The following is a 19,360-nucleotide window of genomic DNA, read 5'->3' as shown; positions in this document are numbered from 1 at the left end:
AGGGCAGAATATCTGGAAACACTACACAGAGAACATCTGTTTTAAAAAATGATTTGCACAGAAAGATGCTGCAGGAAGGAATATGTCTAGTTCAGAAAATGGATGCAAAGTTTGACCAAGAACCATGCAAAAAAACCTTTATGAAATTATCAGTCTAAAAATGTGTTTTTGATGCTATTCGTTTGAGCTGTCATTCCATTTGATTCGTTTTGTCCAATGAGTAGATTGTGGCCTAAAAATCTAAGTGTAGACGGCTCAAATAAGAACTGAGCTCCACACTCAGGCTGCTGTTGACATCTTTAGGTAATATCTCATTTTAACCTCAACTAATTTTGCATTAGGGTTGCAACGGTATGATATTTTCAAAGTATGATAACCATCTCAAAAATACCACAATATGACAGTATTCAATTATTATTATTGTTATTATCACTTCCATTGTTTGAAGTGCCGTCAGCAGTGCTCTGAGCAATTATTTTAAAAGTTGACAGTTTGATAAAGTTGCATTCGTCTGTGCTTTAAACTCACACTGATGTCGACACTCCGAGCTGGCAAAGACCGTGTTGGCACCTGGGATGTGGAAAATGATTTCAACAGTGCATTTCATGATTGACGTTTGAACGCGTTGTTATTTTTGTTCGGCATTAAAGTTATAAACGGAAGCATACTTTGATCTGCGAGGGATTCTTAACATGTTAAAGGTGTTTTCCCTCCATCGGCGACACTGATGCAAATTGGATATCCGTCCTCGAGGACAACCTCACGTTCATTTTAAAGATGACTAAAGTTACTCATGATAACCATCAATTTTAATACCACGGTATACAGTGATACCTGCTGCAACCCTATGCCTCACCGTCTCCGGCGGTCTCACCTGTAACGAGTCTGACACGATGACCTCTCTGGGTTTCACGACCCCCAGATCCTCCAACGTTGCTACGTAGCTCAACTCCGCCACCTTGTCAGCGGGACTGACGGATGAAAACACAGCTGTTAAAGACAGAAGTGACACGGCACCATGCGGCCGGTCGGTCGGTCGGTCAGAGCGGCTTCCCTACCCGTGCGTTTGCACCACGGGGATTCGGTTCTGGTGGATTTGTCTCGAGCTCTGCTCTCCCGTTGATCCCAGGAATCTGCTCCTCTCGGAGCTCAACAGGTGAGACAGCTGGACGGAGGCTCGTCCAATCAGCTGGTCTCTGCTGGTGGAGTCTCGGTGCCAAACCTCCACCACCAGCGGAACTCTGCAAAACAAAGAATTAAACACGTTTCATCACTGAATAAAACAACATATGGACTTAAACAAATATCCTTAAAAATCCTCAAATTCTAAAGGTAATGTTCCCAGAGACAGAAACTGTGCAGAATGCAGAGAGGCACAACTACACCCACCAGCTGGTCAAAAGTTAGGGCAGCATCTTCAAAGCCTTAGAAGCTTGTCCCATTAGTTTGCTAATAAGTGTATCTAGTTTGACCTCTTTGCCAAAATAAACATAATTAAGATACTTTATTAATCCCACAGTGGGGAAATGTTGACGTCATAGCAGGTTAAGAATGTAAGTAGGAAAAGAGAGAAATTACAAACACTCACACAATAAAAAATAGAATGGAATAAAAAGAAAATATTTTAGGAAAATACAAAATAATAATAATAATAAAGACCAAAGTATAAATACACACACATGCTTTATACACAAAATAATGAAATACACCTTTAACCTGTACAGTGAAATGTTATTATAAATATTTCTGAATAAAGAAAAACTGATTATTATTGCACGTAGGTGATAAAAGACATTTGGTTAATTGTAAATTGTATAATTTTAATTTATAAATAATAAAACAATTATTACGGCCAGATGTATAGATTGTGTGCAGATTTGTAAACAAGTAGCAGTATTTTTTTATTTATTACCGGTTTAAAATACATATTGTAAGATTAAAAACACTGTCAGCAATTTGCTAATGTTTCATATGAAACATAATGCAACCCTCATCTCTGAATGTAGACAAAGAAACCATCCATTTTGCCAGAAGATAAAAGTGTTTTTTGTGTGTGCGTGTACCTGCGTGTGTGTGTGTGTGTGTGAGTGTGTGCGTGTACCTGCGTGTGTGTGTGTGTGTGTGTGTGTGTGTGTGTACCTGTGGAAGGTGTCCTGTAGCTGCTGCGGCAGCGCCGCAAAATCGAAGGCGCAGTAGGACTGAGGCAGAGACACCGTCATGTTCCTCTGCAGCTCCACGGGAGGGTTGGTCATGATCGGAGCTGCACTGCCGAAGAACTGGTACGAATACCTGAAGTACGATCAACACACGACCACACGTCGATTTGAGCAATTATTACACTATTGTTTAAAAAAAAAAAGGCAACAACCCAACATTCTCATAATCGTGTAAGTGTTTAGTGACTGTTGTCTTTACAGTGATGCTTTTAGTTTGCGCATCTAAAGTTGAGCTCTAGATGTCCACGTAAAGTTCTGTGCTGGAGTTTTAGGCACTAAAAGGGGAAAAAATTATGCTTTCAAAAAATGATACCATGACATATTCGTATTTATTAACCAAACAGATCAACTAAATGACATCAATATTTGCCTTTAAAACAGAACCAGTTTTAGGTAATTAGCAGGTAGATTGTTCCGAGCACCTCAGAGACCCGCAGTCCTTCTCTGGATTCAGACTTTCTCAGTTGTTGTGTTCCAAATTGCATACTTTCATACCAGCACTCACTATTTTGAGTGCCTAAGTGCATTCACCCCGTCGTGTATAGAAACAGGCGACAGCTCAAAACTGTCCACCAGTTGGGTGTAAAACGCTGGACACTACGCAGCAGAAAGGGCGGGAGGTACCACGGACCTAAAGTATTTACAAAATGCAGCTGTCGCTGAGCACTGCACAAAAACAACGTTTTTTTTAGTTGTTTTTTTTCACTAGGTACCACTATGCTGTATGTTTAATGCCTTTAACAAGAGGACACAAAAACACGTTTATTTCCGGGGTATAACAATCCAACTCAGCAGATATGTTGGCCGGTGAGGAGCTCAAATGTAATGGTTCATTTCAGGAAGGGCAGAACTGCAATGTGCGGTTTGAGACAGCACTATCCTGTCAAAATCCAAGTACTACACAAGTAAGTGTAACTCAGAGATACCGAGTGTACTAAGGGAAGTATTAGATCTGGAATACAGTGTTCTTATTGTAGCTGATGTTAGTCCTTTAATACTCTGGCTGGATGCTGGGGCCTGTTATTATGCTGTAAGATAACATAATGGATAAGTGCCTAAAGTGTCTAACCACTGAACACACTGCTGGATGTGCACTAAAACGTGCATATGATAAATATGATGGCAATACATAATGCAAATTTTAAAAAAACACGAGTGACGGGGTTTGTGGGAAATGTGGAAAATGATTTGGGTTAGGAATACTGGATGTAAAATTTGATATATACTCACTTTGTGTTGTAAAAGACTGGACTTTACTGTCAAAATAAGAACTGTAGATGCTGTTTTTAATATTAATAAAAAAAATATGCACAAAAACAGATTTTGCCTGTTTTCTATATTAATCGCAGATTGTGTGTTTTGCAAAGCTACGTCACTTTTATTAATTATTTTTAACTCTAGGTTCAATAAATTAATAAAAAAAAGATTTTAACTCAAATATGTATATGATGTGCGTCATGCCTATTTTCAAAGGAAGTGATTCCATATCAATCTTTATTAGGCAATTGTTAGAAGAAAAAAATGCAATTATTTTTCTTCGACTTCCACCATCTTACCAGAAAAAAAAATCCCCAAATTACACAACAATTTTTGATCACATCCAATGCAAAATCCATTTTTGAATGCAACAACCACAAATAAAAATGCGCGAAATCCAAGAGGCACTGATATGACTACCATCGTATCTTTTTTGCTTGGATGTCCTATATACATTTCAGTGACCACTTCTAGTTTTACACGGTCCCAGGAGATGCGATCCTTCACCTGAGCGTAGCAGCGATGGGGTGGGTCAAGTTGAGGTTTCCCAGGCTGCGGAGGTCCAGAGAGAAGCAGTAGTGATGGGCGGAGGTGGGTATGGACACTTTGGGAGAAGAAACGCTGACCGACGACGCTGCGGCCTCTGTAGCAGCCTCGGGCTGACCGTGCAGCTCAACGGGAACCTCAGAGTCTGCGGCCGGACATGAATACAAACACCGTCAGCTGTTAAATTCTGAAACTGTCAAACGTCTCATCTAAACGTGATACGTGGTGTTTTGATCCGCACCTGCCGGTCCCGCCTGCTCTTTGGCACGTTGAAGCTCCTCCAGCAGACTCTCTGCTTCGCTCTCAGTGTGAGAGGAAGATGGAGGGAGAGGAGGACCAGCGGGAGGAGAAGAGTCCGGGTGTTTCAGGAATGGAGAGGAGCTCCGAGGTCTCTGTTTAGCCGGAGGAATCGAAGGACGCGGCAGAGCTCCGCTTCCTTCTTTATTCTGTGCAGACTGGTGAAAAGACGCAAGACAACACCTGTCAGTCCCAACTTTATTTACACGTGACGCTGCACTGCGGTAATCTGATTACTCCCCAGTTCCGTGAGTGATGTCACAGCACAGGTCTTCTAGTTTCTTCTGTGTGTGTATAGAAAATAAGACATTTATAAATAAACTTACCGGAGAGATTTACTTCAATGCTGGCAGCTCTGTGAGGCTGTACTTGTGCACAGTGGTACTTTAAGTGAAATTGTTATGTCGGCATGGTAACATGATCACAGAGGCAGTCCAGTGAATAACTGTTGAAATATTTCAATTTGGACCAAAGTGGTGACCTGCAGATGTTATTGCCATCCATGGAGCTTTATGCTGTTGTCCAGTGGTGTTTAAATCAGAGGTGCCCAAACTATTTCCTATGATGGGCCAGAAAATAATAGTTTATAATAATGTTTATGTTATTTCAAATTACATTCAAGTTCAGAATAATTAAAACACTACTTTTTAAACTGCTTAAATCTTTGTCAAAAACATTTAAAGCATCCCTGTGCGTCTGTTGACGAGAATAAGAACGAGACTTTTCAAAATGCTGCGGTGGGCCAAAACAGAGAAAGTGTGGGCCAAACTTTGGCCCGCGGTCCCCAACTTGGGCGGCTCTGGTTTAAATGGAAGGTTCTAATGGGAGATCAATAATGACATCATTTCCATTAGTGGGGTTTTACTGAGTAGATCACCAAAAAAATGGTAATGATTTACAAGAATCTACAGCCGTTCTGATGAGACTGTACTATAACACGTCTCCATTTTGCAGCTGTTCATTCAGAACCCAAACAACTGACCTTGAGGCCAGCTGCTGGCACTTTAGAAAAAGTCATTAGGATTCAGTCTTTTGGCAAACATGAAGATGTCTGGGCCAAATGAGCGGACGGACAGACACTGCCATCTGTAACTCCAAAACGCGAGCATGGATACCAATCTACCGGAAAGATCCAGAACGTTCTTCACACACGGGAGCAGAAAACAAACCAAGACCGATCGGTTCCTGAACAACAAGCATAACTACTGTTTCCTTCTACATTATAATTACTCTCTGCCTCAATTTATGATCCACGGTTACATGATACGATTTCATCAACCAAGGTTTCTGCAAATTAAATTAATACTTTTACTCACACACACTCTATATATATAGATAGATATTGATATATATATATATATATATATATATATATCTATCTATCTATCTATCTGGATAGATAGATAGATAGATATATATATATATATATATATATATATATATATATATATATATATATATATATTTATCAGCCACATATAAATATATATTTTTTATATATATATATATATATATATATATATATATATATATATATATAGTTAAATGCATTCCACCAGATTCTGGCGACAGTAGCACGATTAATGTTAGTTGTTCTGCTACCAATCATGTGAGTGATCCTGGCCACAGCAGGAACAGCTCTCCTGCTGATGCAGATGCACTTTACCGGTTTTAAAATGGGGGAAGACAAAGTGCCTTTCGCCATCCTTCACATAGTGGTCAACAACCAATAGCAGGGTGGTTACAGTGCTTCCCCTGTATGGACTTAACAGCATTTATTAACAAGAGGGGAGACACGTAGAGGAAAGAAGCTCTCTATCTAATGATACCAATTCACACACACCGCACCAGTGGGCAGTCTAAATCCAACTCGCAAACAGTAAGCTGGGAGGGGTGCAAGATGCGAGAGGGGGGGGGGGGGGCTGCCGTCAGATGTGCTGATCAAAGCCAAGCTGGGTGCGCAAGTATATACTGTGAATATAGATGTGTGGCTTATATCATTATCCACATTTTGGGATAAAAAAAATAAATTCAGAACTTTCCGGAGAACTTTCAGAAAGTTCCCAAGTTTAACGAGCTGCAGTTTATTAAAAGGGGTTGTAAAAGGGACTCTGAGGATAACGCTGTTTTAAAATCAAGCATTTACATAATGAGCCACGATATCACCAATGTGGATGGGAACTGACAAAAAAAAGGAACTACTTTAAATGTATTACTGGGTGATCCTAAATGATGCGCTGCTGGTGCACCTAAGTGTAAAAGTTACACATGCTACAGTAGCTAAATGGTGACAAGAGTGAGCCGGTCAACCAGCATCTCACGTTAGCCTGTGAGGAGTTCAGGAAACATCTGTAAATTGGAGTGTGAGATTTTTAAGGGAACATCTGTGAGTCGCTGTATGCACATACTGGAGCAGCAAGGTAACCACTAATCATAAGGTTGGCCCGACTCGATCACCGGGTCCTCCTGTCCACATGCCCAAGTAGCCTTGTACTCCATGTGGCAGGCTTGACGAGGTGAATGGGTGGTAAACTGTAGAGCACTTTGATACTGATAAGGCGAAACGCGCTATACGAGGGGAAAAGCAGCAAGTTCCCAGACTACTGCTCGTGGGCGCGCACGGAGCGGGAGAAAGATATAACCCTGATGAGTGACTGATTTTGTTCTTGATCATCGTAAGTTCCTGAGTTGCACTCGTTTCTGTGAGCAGCGGACCGGGCGTCTCAGCGACCAGAGGGAACACGTCAGATTTTGTATCAAACGCTGGAAGTCGGCAACGGTGACTCTTTCGATGCTTCGGGGGGGGGGGGGGGGGGGGGCTGCGACCACGAAGCAGGGAGCCTGGAGAGGTGTTTTGAGTGACATTCACGTTTCCGAGGGGAAGAACGTCGCTGTCCACAACTGAAAAGAAGCTTGTCAGGTCAGGAGAACCAGGTGGGTTCTCTCTGACATTTCGCGCTGCCGTGAATTCATCCTCAGGAGGGTCGGAGTGAAACCGCGGAGCTCTGCTGTGACTTCTGAGGCGTCCGAGAAAAAAAAAACCTTGAGATCAAATGACCCAAACTGTGGCGATGGCACTTGTGTTCTCCAACATGACAACGCGCCCGCTCAGAGTGCAGTGAAAAGACATTTCTCGCCGATAACAACACAATCGTAGCTCCTCTCCACTCCGACTCCCCGGATTTGGCTCCCTGAGACTTCTTTCCGTTCCCTAGAAATTTGTCACAAATTTTGATGTTCGTTCTCTGCTAAAATTTCCGGTGCATAAAACAAACAATCACCCAGAACACTGCTCACAAGAACATGTGTAACTCCGGAACTGATGATCATCAAGCAATGAAATGTCTACCAGCTACTTATCAGTGTTATATCTTTCTCCTGCTCTGCGCACGACTTCTCGTCTTTAAGAGCCCTCAAAAATGTAGGAGAAAATAAACTCTGTATACTGGTTTTGAGTCAAAACTAAAACTCCCACCTTTTTTGGAGGTGCGTGTACCTGCTGTCCAACATCCTCCCTCCTCAAGGTGACGGCCACTCCTACGGTTGGCTGCAGGTCGGCAGGCGGAGCCGGCTGCGTTTGCTTGATGCGGTTCGGAGGGAGCAGCGCGAACGCTCCCTCCACCGTCGCCGCCTTGTTCTCCAGATCCACAGAAACAGCAGACAGAGCAGAGAGGGAAACGTCCGTGCTTCCCAGAGAGTGATTTCCACAGCACAGGTGGATCTGAGGGAGGGGCAATAAGAAGCTGGAAACAGGGTCCGGGAAACAGTCACGGCAGAGGTAGAAAGGTCCAGGAAATGTTGGACTCTCACCTGTAAACCGGGCTGCTGAGACAGGAAGGCCCGGAGCATCTGTTCGCTGCTTCGAATGCGCACAGAGGCGCGCTCCGGCTCGAAGTCGGGACTCAGCAGGTTGTGGAAAGGCTCGCTGGTGATGTCATTGCCCAGTAAATTGTAGTAGAAGAAGAACTCAGAGCCCTCCGCCGACAGCTTCGTAGCGCTGGAGATCAACTGCTCGGGAACAGCAAGCAGAAAACATTTGGTTTGTTTGTTGGTTTTGACTTATTTTATAAAATCTAGATTTTGAAGATTGAGTTTAAAAAGACATGTACCGTTCAAACATTTATAGTCTATAAAAAGGTCCCCCAAAAAAAACCTGTCAATTGACGGCCGTGATTTCATGATACCTTAAAAAAAAAATTCCAGATCAAATTTTCTCTAAAATATCAATAAACTCATGGTGTCATGTTTAAAAGGGTGAGAAACAGCAAAGTAAGTATTCAGATTTAAAGACCAAATCAACGGCACGAAGAGTTTAAAAACTGCCGTACAATAATTTGATGTCACCTAACAACTCATCTTTTTACCTTTACAAAAATAAAAACATGACATGAATATGTTTGAATTCATATTTTGGTTTTCACAGTGATACTACATGCTGCCTCTACCTCCCTTTTTACTGCAGCGGTTACAGAGGAGATTTATTAGCTTTCATAGTGAGACATATGAGAAAAAAATATCTTCACTGTTTTATTATAATGCTCAAGAGGAAGACGGTGCTTGTTAGAGCCGTTAAGAAATGAAACAATAATGTTTACATAACAACACTCTATGGACATGTTCTTTATCCACATTTTTAAAAAGCTATTCTGAGACAACTGCTGTCATATTATTTTGTTTTTATTGTTTGTTGACCACAAATTAACGAGTTGGTTTCTCAGCAAGAAAAAAAGTTGTTTCTCATTCTCTGTTATCAAACTCGATTCCCGACACCTGGAAGTTTGTGGATGTGATGTTATGATGGCGATATGACCTAAAGTAAGTAATGATAACAATCCAGCACCCAGAGACAGCTCTGTTGGAAGTAATCAGTAAGATGTCAGGGCACTCTGACTGTCTTTACCTGTTCCAGTTTGGTAGCGAACGCCACAGTGACGGACAGGATGAAGATGTCGGCGCAGAGATCTGCAGGTCCCACTTGATGGTAACCCTGATCTGAGATCAGTACGGCCTCCAACCTGTCCGAGAGCAGGTGAGTTGCTGAGGTGGAAACTACGCCGGCGGAGCAGGAGAACCGGAAAAAGAGAGACAACGTTAAATTAAAAAGCAAAGGAATGGGATTTTAGCAGAGGAGATGAGACCAAAAATGGAGGTTACAATATATTCAGCACCTCAAATTATTCCTCTCTCCTTTTCTACCTTTAGCAGAGCTCTGCTCACACAACAACCGGAGCTGAACCTAAAGTGAATCTGGCTCCGTTACAAGACTTCGGACACCACTGACAGAACACGTTACTGTAGACCTGTCATAGTAGTACATAGCAAATCAGGAGAAAGCGAGGAAAAAAAAAAAAAAGCTTTGAAAAATAAAGATATCTGAACAGTGAGAACAAAATAAGCAGCGTTCACCACGCACACATTTTTAGACATGAAGTGATAATGTGCATGCTGGATTTCCACAAAGGGCCACCTCAGTGTAAATGGGAAGCAGCCATCGTTGTGGAGATTAAATGCTTTTCTAAGTCTTCCTCAAACAGAACCATTTCTTTCACACAAAGTAAGAAAGGAGCTCACTCACATCTGACGAGGAAGACATTGTTCTCTGTATATTGTAAAAAAAAAAGTCATATATTTTGCATTAATTAAAAAAATTAAAAAAGTGTTCGTTTAACCAAAAATACACGTCCCGTTTTGCTTGTAGAAAAGTAAAAAGTGGCTAATTACTAAAGAGCGACAGTCATTGTGGCCAATGAGTGTCGTTTAGTCTATTGGCCGGATTCTATGAAAGCCATCACAGACAGAATGATACAGTCGCGACAGCTGACCAGAGACAGCACAGTGTTAGTTAACTTTTAACTTCCATCATGAAACCGCTGCATGTATCAACTCAATAAATGAAAGTGAACTTACATAACACAGAAGATAATAAACCAAGGTTAAGAGCACTGACTGAAGTGAGGACTGGACAAAGCAGGCAAACGGTCCAGAAGAGGCAGTTGACCTTGTAGGGGCGGGGCCTTCTTGGCTTTGAACCTATCAGGGGAGAGTTCGGCGGACTTGGAGTCGCTCTCCAGCACCACGTTGAGGAGAAGGGCCGGCCTCTGTTTGGTGTATTTGCTGCTCAGCAGCGGGTACCAGCGAGGCTCCTGACAAACATCAGACGTCAGACATCAATCAAAACGCTGGTGGCCGTCGCCGGTTACAGCGTCTCATCTCCCAGAAGAGATGTTCTACCTGTTTGACCTCCTGAACCGATCGCAGGTCGAGCACGACGTAGCCAACGCTGTCTCTCTGTTTGGTGACGGAGTCGACAGCGAAACACTGAAGCTTGATGGGAGTTCTCTGCAGTCTGCGAAGACACCGTGATGCGGGCAGGTTAATACACCAACAGTAGTTTAGTGACATTTTCAGAATCCAACATTAGTAATAAAAACAGAAGGTTATAGAGGATGTCCAGTAAAAACATGACATTTACCTCGTGGTTTGTGTGAGAACTTTTCACTGCTATAATTAAATACAACTAACCCTAACGGTTTCCCAGCAACAGCCCAAAGAAAATTGTGGATTCAACTTTTGTCAGCTACGCTCCAAAGCTGTGGAATAAACTACCTGTTAGATATCAGGGAAGCTAGTTCAGTTAATACTTTTAAAAGAAAGATAAAATCATATCTCTTTACATCAGCCTTTAACTAGCTACTCTTGAAGCTGTCTTGCACTTTGAATTATCATGCCTTTAAAATGCATATTGCTTATTTTATATTTGAACTCTATTTGTGTTTAATTAGATGCATTTTACCTGTTCTTATGCATCTAATTTCTTTTCAAAATGTTTAAATGTTCCTTTATTTCTTTTTTTATGTGAAACACTGCATGTAATTGTCTTGCTGTAAAGCACTTTGAGCTTGAGGTGCTATACAAATAAAATTGATGAATTATTATTACAACTGTCTATCACAGTCGAACAACAGAAAACAAAACAATTATTTTCCAATCGATTTATCGTCATTGACGAGAGAATTATCAGGAGATGTCAAAGTCAGCAGCTCTACCGTGTGATCAACTGGGTTTAAAACACAATGTTGATTTTTGTGAATTGACGTGACGGAGGGTTTGAACTGTAAACTGCAGCGAAGAGCTGCGGACCTGTGCTGGTGCAGCGTCCTGCGGTCGAGCTCCCAGGCCAGCTCGGTGCTGAACTGCGGCTGCTCTCGGTGCTCCGCCGGATCGGTGGCCAGCTGCTCGCCGTCGAAGCGCGCCTGAACCACCAGACTGAGCCGAGGACTCTTCGGGAAGTGGCGACCTGTAAGGGAAAGGAAATTAAAAATGTGATTTTCCCAAACATGGCTCGCATGTACTGGCTACACAATCCAATAACTTGATCGTGTTTATAGCAATCAAAGTTATGACAACAAGCCTGCAATTATGTATTAAGCACACAATTTATTTTGATGTACATATATATTTTTTATTAGTGACGTGAATGGAGCGCTACGTCGTAATGAAACTTGAGCAGTGTACACATCAAATTTTGTATCAAAATATGGAAATATGGAAAATATAGTTGTGTTGTCTCAGGTGAGAAACGTGCTTATTGTCGACACGCTGTGTGCGGGCCGAGTTGTCGTGTTGGAGAACCCGACGTGCCGTCGCGCCACAGTTCAGGCCGTTTGGCTGAATGTTTCCTCAGACGCCCTCAGAACGTCACAGTTAAACTCAGCACTGACTGTACGACCCTGCAGGTAGAATTCCCAGTCATAAAACAACTGGTTGTGTTTTCTGACCGGACGAACCTTTTTCAGTCTTGGACAGTGAAGTTCTGCCTTTCTTAAAACACAAATGGCACTCAAAAACACTGCAGCCTGGCTCACTGAGATGAGCCAAATGTTACAGTCATAAACAATTCAATTCAATTCAATTCAATTCAATTATTTATATAGCACCAAATCACAACAGGATATTTCATGGCACTTAATACGTTAAAGTCCTTACAGCAAGACTTTACAGAGATATACAGAGAAACCCAACAATTCAACAAGTCCCACATAAACTAGGAGGAAAAAACTCCTCTTTAAGGGAGAAAAACCTCCAACATAGGGAAGAAAAACTCCCTTTAACAGGAAGAAACCTCCGACAGAACCAGACTCAGAGGTGGGCGGAGCATCTGTTAACAGAACCAGGCTCAGAGGTGGGCGGAGCATCTGTTAACAGAACCAGGCTCAGAGGTGGGTGGAGCCTCTGTTAACAGAACCAGGCTCAGAAGTGGGCAGAGCCTCTGTTAACAGAACCAGGCTCAGAGGTGGGCGGAGCATCTGTTAACAGAACCAGGCTCAGAGGTGGAGAGCCTCTGTTAACACATAAAAAGCAAGTCTGTCAGACTGATGTCTTTCCCCAGTGTAACAATTTGTAAAATCTGGCAACCCTGCACACTGGATGATTTATTGAGGTCGAGACATTTCTTGAGCAATATGACCCACAACATATAGAGGCATAGCTCTGGAGATAACTCTACAGGCCAAATCAAGCTGTCCACAAAATAGTTGAAGCTAGTGTTTGCACAGTTGAAAATATGATATGATGGTCATCATGGTGTCAACAGCACTAGTGAGCTTTCCGTTTTAATCCAAGCAACCAAAACAAAAAACAGCAGTAAAAGACTACAAAATAACAGATTCTGACATACCACTTTACCAATATTTCCATGATCAATTAATTAACATTTTCCCATAAATTGTCAGAAAAAAATAAAAACAGCCCAATGTGTTGTCTTTAATTGTGTTATACCATAAATCCAAAAACTTTTCAGGCTACTATCATGTCAAATAAATACACCAAATCTTCACATTTGAGAGGCTGTAACAAGCAAATATATGGCCACATGTTTTCTAAAAGAAAAATTACAAAAACGACAACTCCATCGTATAAATAGTTGCCAATTCATTTTCTGGAGATCAACTATTCCTCAAACTGTTCCACCTCTCAAGTGCAGAAGGGCATTCGTGGTCTGAAGACACGAAAGCTTAACAAATACGATGTTATACTTTACACACGCAGTGCTGTGAGTTCATTATTACTTCTTTCTAACTTCAAGACCACTGAGATCATCTGCTGCTGGTTTATTGGAGTTTTCCAAGCAGCAAACAGCCGAAACAAAATTGTGGATTCAACTTTTGTCAGCTACGCTCCAAAGCTGTGGAACAAACTACCAGAGAGCAGATATCAGGGAAGCTGCTCAGTTAATACTTTTAAAAGAAAGCTCAAAACATATCTCTTTACATCAGCCTTTAACTAGTTAATCTTGAAGCTCTCCTGCACTTGAACTACCACGCCTTTAAAATGCATAGTGCTTATTTTATATTTGAACTCTATTTGTATTTAATTTGACGCATTCATGCATTGTATCTGTTCTTATGCATGTTTTCAGTTCTTATGCATTTCATCTGTTCTCATGCGTCTCATTTCTTTTCTATATTTTGAAATGTTCCTTTATATCTGTTTTTATGTCAAACACTATGTAATTCTCTTGCTGTAAAGCACTTTGAGCTGCAGTTCTTGTATGAAAGGTGCTATACAAATCAAGTTTATTATCATTATTAAAGGACCTGCTCCCACTGCACGAGAAAGCTTGTACCAACTAATAAATGACCGCCTTTCAAAATTGACACAAATAATTCATGATGCAGTTTTCGTTGTCTTACTCTCATAGCACCACATTTAATGTTTTATTTTGTAATTTCCTATATAAATAAAATAGAAGTGAATTGAGTCCCACAGGGTGGACTTAACTGACCGAGCCGAACATCACCAGTAGCAACCAGCTCCAAAACAAGCTGGTTCATACTCAGGAAACACTCAGGAAACCGTCCAAAAAGTGTCACAAACATCTAATATGGGCAAACACCGGCGACATATTCAGTGTAATTCCCTCTACAAGCAAACACTCAGCTGTTACGCAGGTTCTTCAACCTCCTTGAACTTGTTTACCTTCCAGGATGGACACAACAATAAGAAGTTGGTCTGTCTTCGCACCCATGTTGACATTTGCACTGCTCCACCGGAAAACGTTCAGTCAACTCGAGAACGACTCCTCTTCACACCGCCGTTCAGTTTGAGATTAACTTGTGGAGACGAAACTGTACCAGGAGATATTTTGGTTCACGTAAAAGGATTACTGTCCGTTACAGGCAGCAAACAGCCGCTCTGATGTCAAGCTTTGGCGCCACCCATTTTGTTTTAAAAGCGGAAGTGATGATGAGGACGCTCAAATTCACGTCGCCCTCTGTCAGTTGGGGGCGGAACTGCAGTACAGTACAATTTCTTTTACTACTACTACTTTAGCAATAATGATAATGATGATGATAATAATAATAATAATAATAATAATAATAATAATAACAATAATGCATCATTGAATGAATACTCATTAGTTCCTACTTTTAGTCTTTATTTTTATCTTTCATTAGAGGTCATAGTTATTAAACTATTGTTTTTGTTCAGATGATAAGATAAGATAAGATAAGATAAGATAAGATAAGATAAGATAAGATAAGATAAGATAAGATAAGATAAGATAAGATAAGATAAAATAAAATATGACTTTATTAATCCCACAGTGGGGAAATTTAGTCATCACAGCAGCATAGAAACATAGTTAGGAGAAAAGATGCACACAATAAAAACAAATTACAAATAAAAATAAAAAATTCAATAAAAATAACATAGATACAAATATTTTCTTTTAGAAAAGGTAAGACCAATGAATAAATATACACACACACACACACACACACACACACACACACACACACACACACACACACACACACACACACACACACACACACACACACACACACACACACACACACACAATAATAATGTATTGCTTAGGAATAAACAAGAAATAGTTATGTATTGGCATGAATTAGCAAGTCTTGTCAGCTGAATGGCTCAAATGTGAAACAATCCATTCAGTCCTTTTTGATAATTTTGTATTTAACTCACATAGGCCTGTATACAATTACCTATATTTTCTGCACATACTGTAGCGCTGGTGGGGGGTTACAAAATGAAATTGACTGACTTCCTTACACAAACAAGATGACAGGTAGGTAGAGAGAGGCACACTAAGAACAAACCAAACAAAGGTGGCACCTGGCATATTTCTAGACATCCTGGCAGAGTGGTCTTCCGTTTGAAGTGTAACAATCAACCCTAGACCGAACTTAGTTCAACCTCATTTGAAATCCTTGGTCTTAGTCTGTCACACCTAAACTGGAAGAAAAAAAAACACAGTTATTAATCACCTCTTACACACTTACTCAGTTTCGAACTGAACTCTCTTTTTATCTGACTTGGTGCTCAATACAGATAAAGTGATTGTACTGGGTGACATTAATATTCATGTTGATGAGGACAATAACACCCTCAGCACTGCATTTTACAACTTTTTTTTGTATTATAGTTAAACCAGATAATGTAATAATCACACCCTTAATATTGTTCTGACATATGGCATACATACTGAACATTTAAACGTATTTCCTCAAAACCCTCTTTTGCCTGACCATTTTTTTTAATAACATTTAAATTTACAATAATGTACTATACAGCATAATAATTCCATTAGAGTAGATGTCTATCTGATAATGATCTCTTTCTTAAATTCTCTTTCAAATTTAAGAAAGAGATTTCATTATTATCAACTTTAATGCATGTGCTACGTCAACTTAGTAGCAACTTTACTTTAGTGGATTAACTTGACAACATTGTTAGCCTGCATGAATTTATGGGTCCATCCGCAGATCAGTTTGTGGAGTCTGTAGGCATCCGCTGTCCTCTACCTGCTGCTCTGGTGCACAAACTATCGAGAGCGCTGGTCACCACAGACTCGTGAAACTTCCTCAGGCCTGTCTGGCAGATGTTGAAAAGATCTCAACCTTCTCAGAAAATGTAAAGCTTTTGGCTCGATAATCTTTTTCCTTGCCGATCACCACAAACCTTCTCTGGACCTGCTCTCCCTCCTGCTCCAAGGCGATCTTCATCAGCAGGTGTACTGGCACTGAACCGGCCATCCACCTCAGTACAGCGGGTGGCCTCTCTGCTCCCAAAGCTTACAACTCACTTCCCCCTCATGCGGACAACCTTATTCACTTTACTTTTGTTTGTTTGTTTGTTTGTTTAATTTGTTGCACTGTTGTTTAGTTTAATTTAATACAGTATCTACCTACCTACCTACCCACCCACCCACCTACCTACCTACCTACCTACCCACCCACCCACCCACCCACCTACCTACCTACCTACCTACCTACCTACCTATCTATCTATCTATCTATCTATCTATCTATCTATCTATCTATCTATCTATCTATCTATCTATCTATCTATCTATCTATCTATCTATCTATCTATCTATCTATCTATCTATCTATCTATCTATCTATCTATCTATCTAACCATCCATCTTACTCCATTCATGTATGATGCTGATTGAACTCATTGCTGATCTACACTATGTTGCTGATTTTTTTTTTTTTTTTTTTTTTTTTTACAGGTGCTTTGTATATTTTATCACTGAAGTCCTTAGATGTCCTCATAAATTATATATATTTTGGATATTTTTAAGCTCTAAAAGTATATCAGTGATAAGTGGAACAAGAGTTCAAACAACTTCTCACCGTGATATAAAAATATTAGTAATATAATAATACTATAAACTATTTTTCCTATGAGAATTTATTATGCTGTCGATTTTTGTTTTCTATAGAAAAAGACGGATATTCTACAAAAAAAAAAATCCACAGACAAAATATATATATATAAACATCCTTTAATCATGATTGCCAAACATATGAATTAAGGCATATACAGTATAAAAAAAGCAACAGCAGGTTTCATGTTTATACATTTAGTGGATACACCAGGTGGGTGAACTGAATATACCAAGCAGCCTTTATAAGACAACGGTGTGTCTCCCAAAAGTTGACAGCATTTTGTAAACAGAGTTCATAGCACTATATTCAAGTAATAGAATGATCACTGATACTATGCAGGTAAGGTTTAAGTGAGGCAGAGCCGCTGATAGACATGGCGCTCAGTGGGACTTCTGTTGTTGCCGATGTTGTATCCTGTAAGGTGTAAGGCCGACCTCAGGTGTTTACTGCCGGCCTTTGATTTCAGCACGTATTCCAGGTTGATTTAACAGATTGACTCCAACAGTGAATTTTTGGAAAAATATTGGATAATGACAGCAGGTAGCTCCAGATGTTTGAAATGATAATGTGGTTTGCGGCTCCTGCAAAAGGAATCTTAATGGCGCCCAAACGCGCACCCATTGAGCATTATTAAACCACATCAAATAAATGTGCGCTGGGTTTGTGAAGCCGGTGTTTCTTTGATGTGACCAAAAGTGAAGACCGACTGTTGTGTGTCTATCAGAGGCTCTACAGTGAGCTAGTTAGCTTGTAGAAAGCATGGGAGCAGGGGCAGGGCGAAGGATTGTGAGACTCCTGACAAGCATGCATCCACACCATCATCACTGACAACACAAATGTGAGCATTTCACTTTAAGGATAATTCCAAGGTGTATATCTATTTTGCATCCTTGTAGTTACCGTTTTTTTTTTTTTTTCAGATATTCAGTTAATTTTTTGTTCTCATTTAAAAAGAAAATGTTTTGATAAATGAGCTTGAATAATTTTAAAATATTCCTAACCATGGTGCATATGTGTGCAGGATGTAACACTCCGACCTGAATGTAACATGTTTTCAACGGTAGGATGTGGTGATGCAAGGAAATGCTTCAATACACAACTTGCAGATTTGTAAAAAGCATATGTTAAAATAGCTGTGACTTTTTGAAAGTCAACTAAAAACCTATTATTGATTGTTGCAAATGATGAGTTAAGTATGTGATAAACAATACAACCAAATATAATTTTTTTTTGTCATAAAGTCTATTTAACCTGAGTGAGAATACCAGAGAATTGGTTGAGAGTGCACTCTCCGCCTTAGTGTTAATTCTAAATAAATCCATGCTAGAAAGTGAGCAAAATATCAATTTAACACTGGAATTACCCTTCATAGAGAGGTATTGCGATTATAAATATAACTGACACATCCCTTAGTTTGTACATCTTGTTTTAGGATCATTTTTACATCTGCCATTGAGGTTCAAAGTTTACTCTTAACATTGTAAACAGTCCTACTTTAGCTCAGAGGAGCTTTCAGTCATATCAGATCTTCCTCAATTGGAGTTTACCCACTTGTTATGGAGCTGTAGATGCTCCAATTTCCATATTTCATAAGCATATTTCAACCTGTAAAAGTGTGCTGTGTTAATTTCCCAGGTCCTGTCAAATGCTACCCGTCGGTGAAGATGATGTGATATGATTAAAAGCTCCAGAGCTAACATTGGATCTTGAGTGTTAGTCTCCAAACATTACCACTATTGAAGACAGGCTATTCCTAATCCTCACAGATTCGCTGGTGCAAGAGAAAAAGCAAAAGACAGCTCCACGATGTATAATATATAAGTAACATACAGCATATTATGCTGTTTTTACATCATTTGGATGTTGATAAAAATACAGTTTCCAATTCCATTCCAAAGAGTGTGAATGTGAGATTATGTGTCATTATAATGATCAGTTAGCTACAACACTGTTTCCAAATAAAGTTGTTACACTGTAAAATGTGGGAGTTTTTCTTTCCCTTCGTTGGAGGTTTTTCTCCCTTAAAGAGGAGTTGTTTCCCTCCTAGCTTATGTAGGAATTGTTGAATTTTTGGGTTTCTCTGTATAATATTGTAAAGTCTTGCTATAAGGACTTTAATGTGTTAAGTGCCATGAAATAACCTATGTTGTGATTTGGCACTATATAAATAAAGTTGAATTGAATTGAAAATGTAAATATGCAAATCATGTAAACCCATATTGAATTGAAAAATAGAACAATACAACATATCGAATGCTGAAACTTAAAAATCGTATTGTTCTATGAAAAATATATGATCATTTTGAATTTGATGCCTGCAACAGGTTTAAAAAA

General features: G+C 40.1%; 1 protein-coding gene across 1 annotated transcript in view; it reads right to left on the bottom strand.

Annotated features, from left to right (window-relative positions):
* The window catches only part of cep120 (centrosomal protein 120), a 36,604-nt gene extending 22,102 nt beyond the window's left edge, over positions 1-14,502 (bottom strand). The window contains exons 1-12 of the mRNA XM_069705919.1: positions 14,295-14,502; positions 11,457-11,613; positions 10,548-10,662; positions 10,264-10,459; positions 9,217-9,365; positions 8,127-8,324; positions 7,813-8,037; positions 4,261-4,474; positions 3,981-4,164; positions 2,140-2,289; positions 1,059-1,241; positions 875-971 (exon numbers count right to left, since the gene is read on the bottom strand). Of these exons, the coding sequence (XP_069562020.1) occupies positions 875-971; positions 1,059-1,241; positions 2,140-2,289; positions 3,981-4,164; positions 4,261-4,474; positions 7,813-8,037; positions 8,127-8,324; positions 9,217-9,365; positions 10,264-10,459; positions 10,548-10,662; positions 11,457-11,613; positions 14,295-14,343 (1,917 nt within the window). The 5' untranslated portion in view covers positions 14,344-14,502. The remainder of the gene's footprint in view (positions 1-874; positions 972-1,058; positions 1,242-2,139; positions 2,290-3,980; positions 4,165-4,260; positions 4,475-7,812; positions 8,038-8,126; positions 8,325-9,216; positions 9,366-10,263; positions 10,460-10,547; positions 10,663-11,456; positions 11,614-14,294) is intronic.
* Between the last annotated feature and the right edge of the window lie 4,858 nt (positions 14,503-19,360).

Source organism: Brachyistius frenatus, unplaced genomic scaffold, assembly GCF_029030835.1.
Source record: "Brachyistius frenatus isolate BFR_SWC_R1_liver_20210118 unplaced genomic scaffold, ASM2903083v1 Contig_60, whole genome shotgun sequence".
In the NCBI taxonomy this organism is placed as follows: domain Eukaryota; kingdom Metazoa; phylum Chordata; class Actinopteri; family Embiotocidae; genus Brachyistius; species Brachyistius frenatus.
This window is presented reverse-complemented; position numbering and strand designations above follow the sequence as displayed.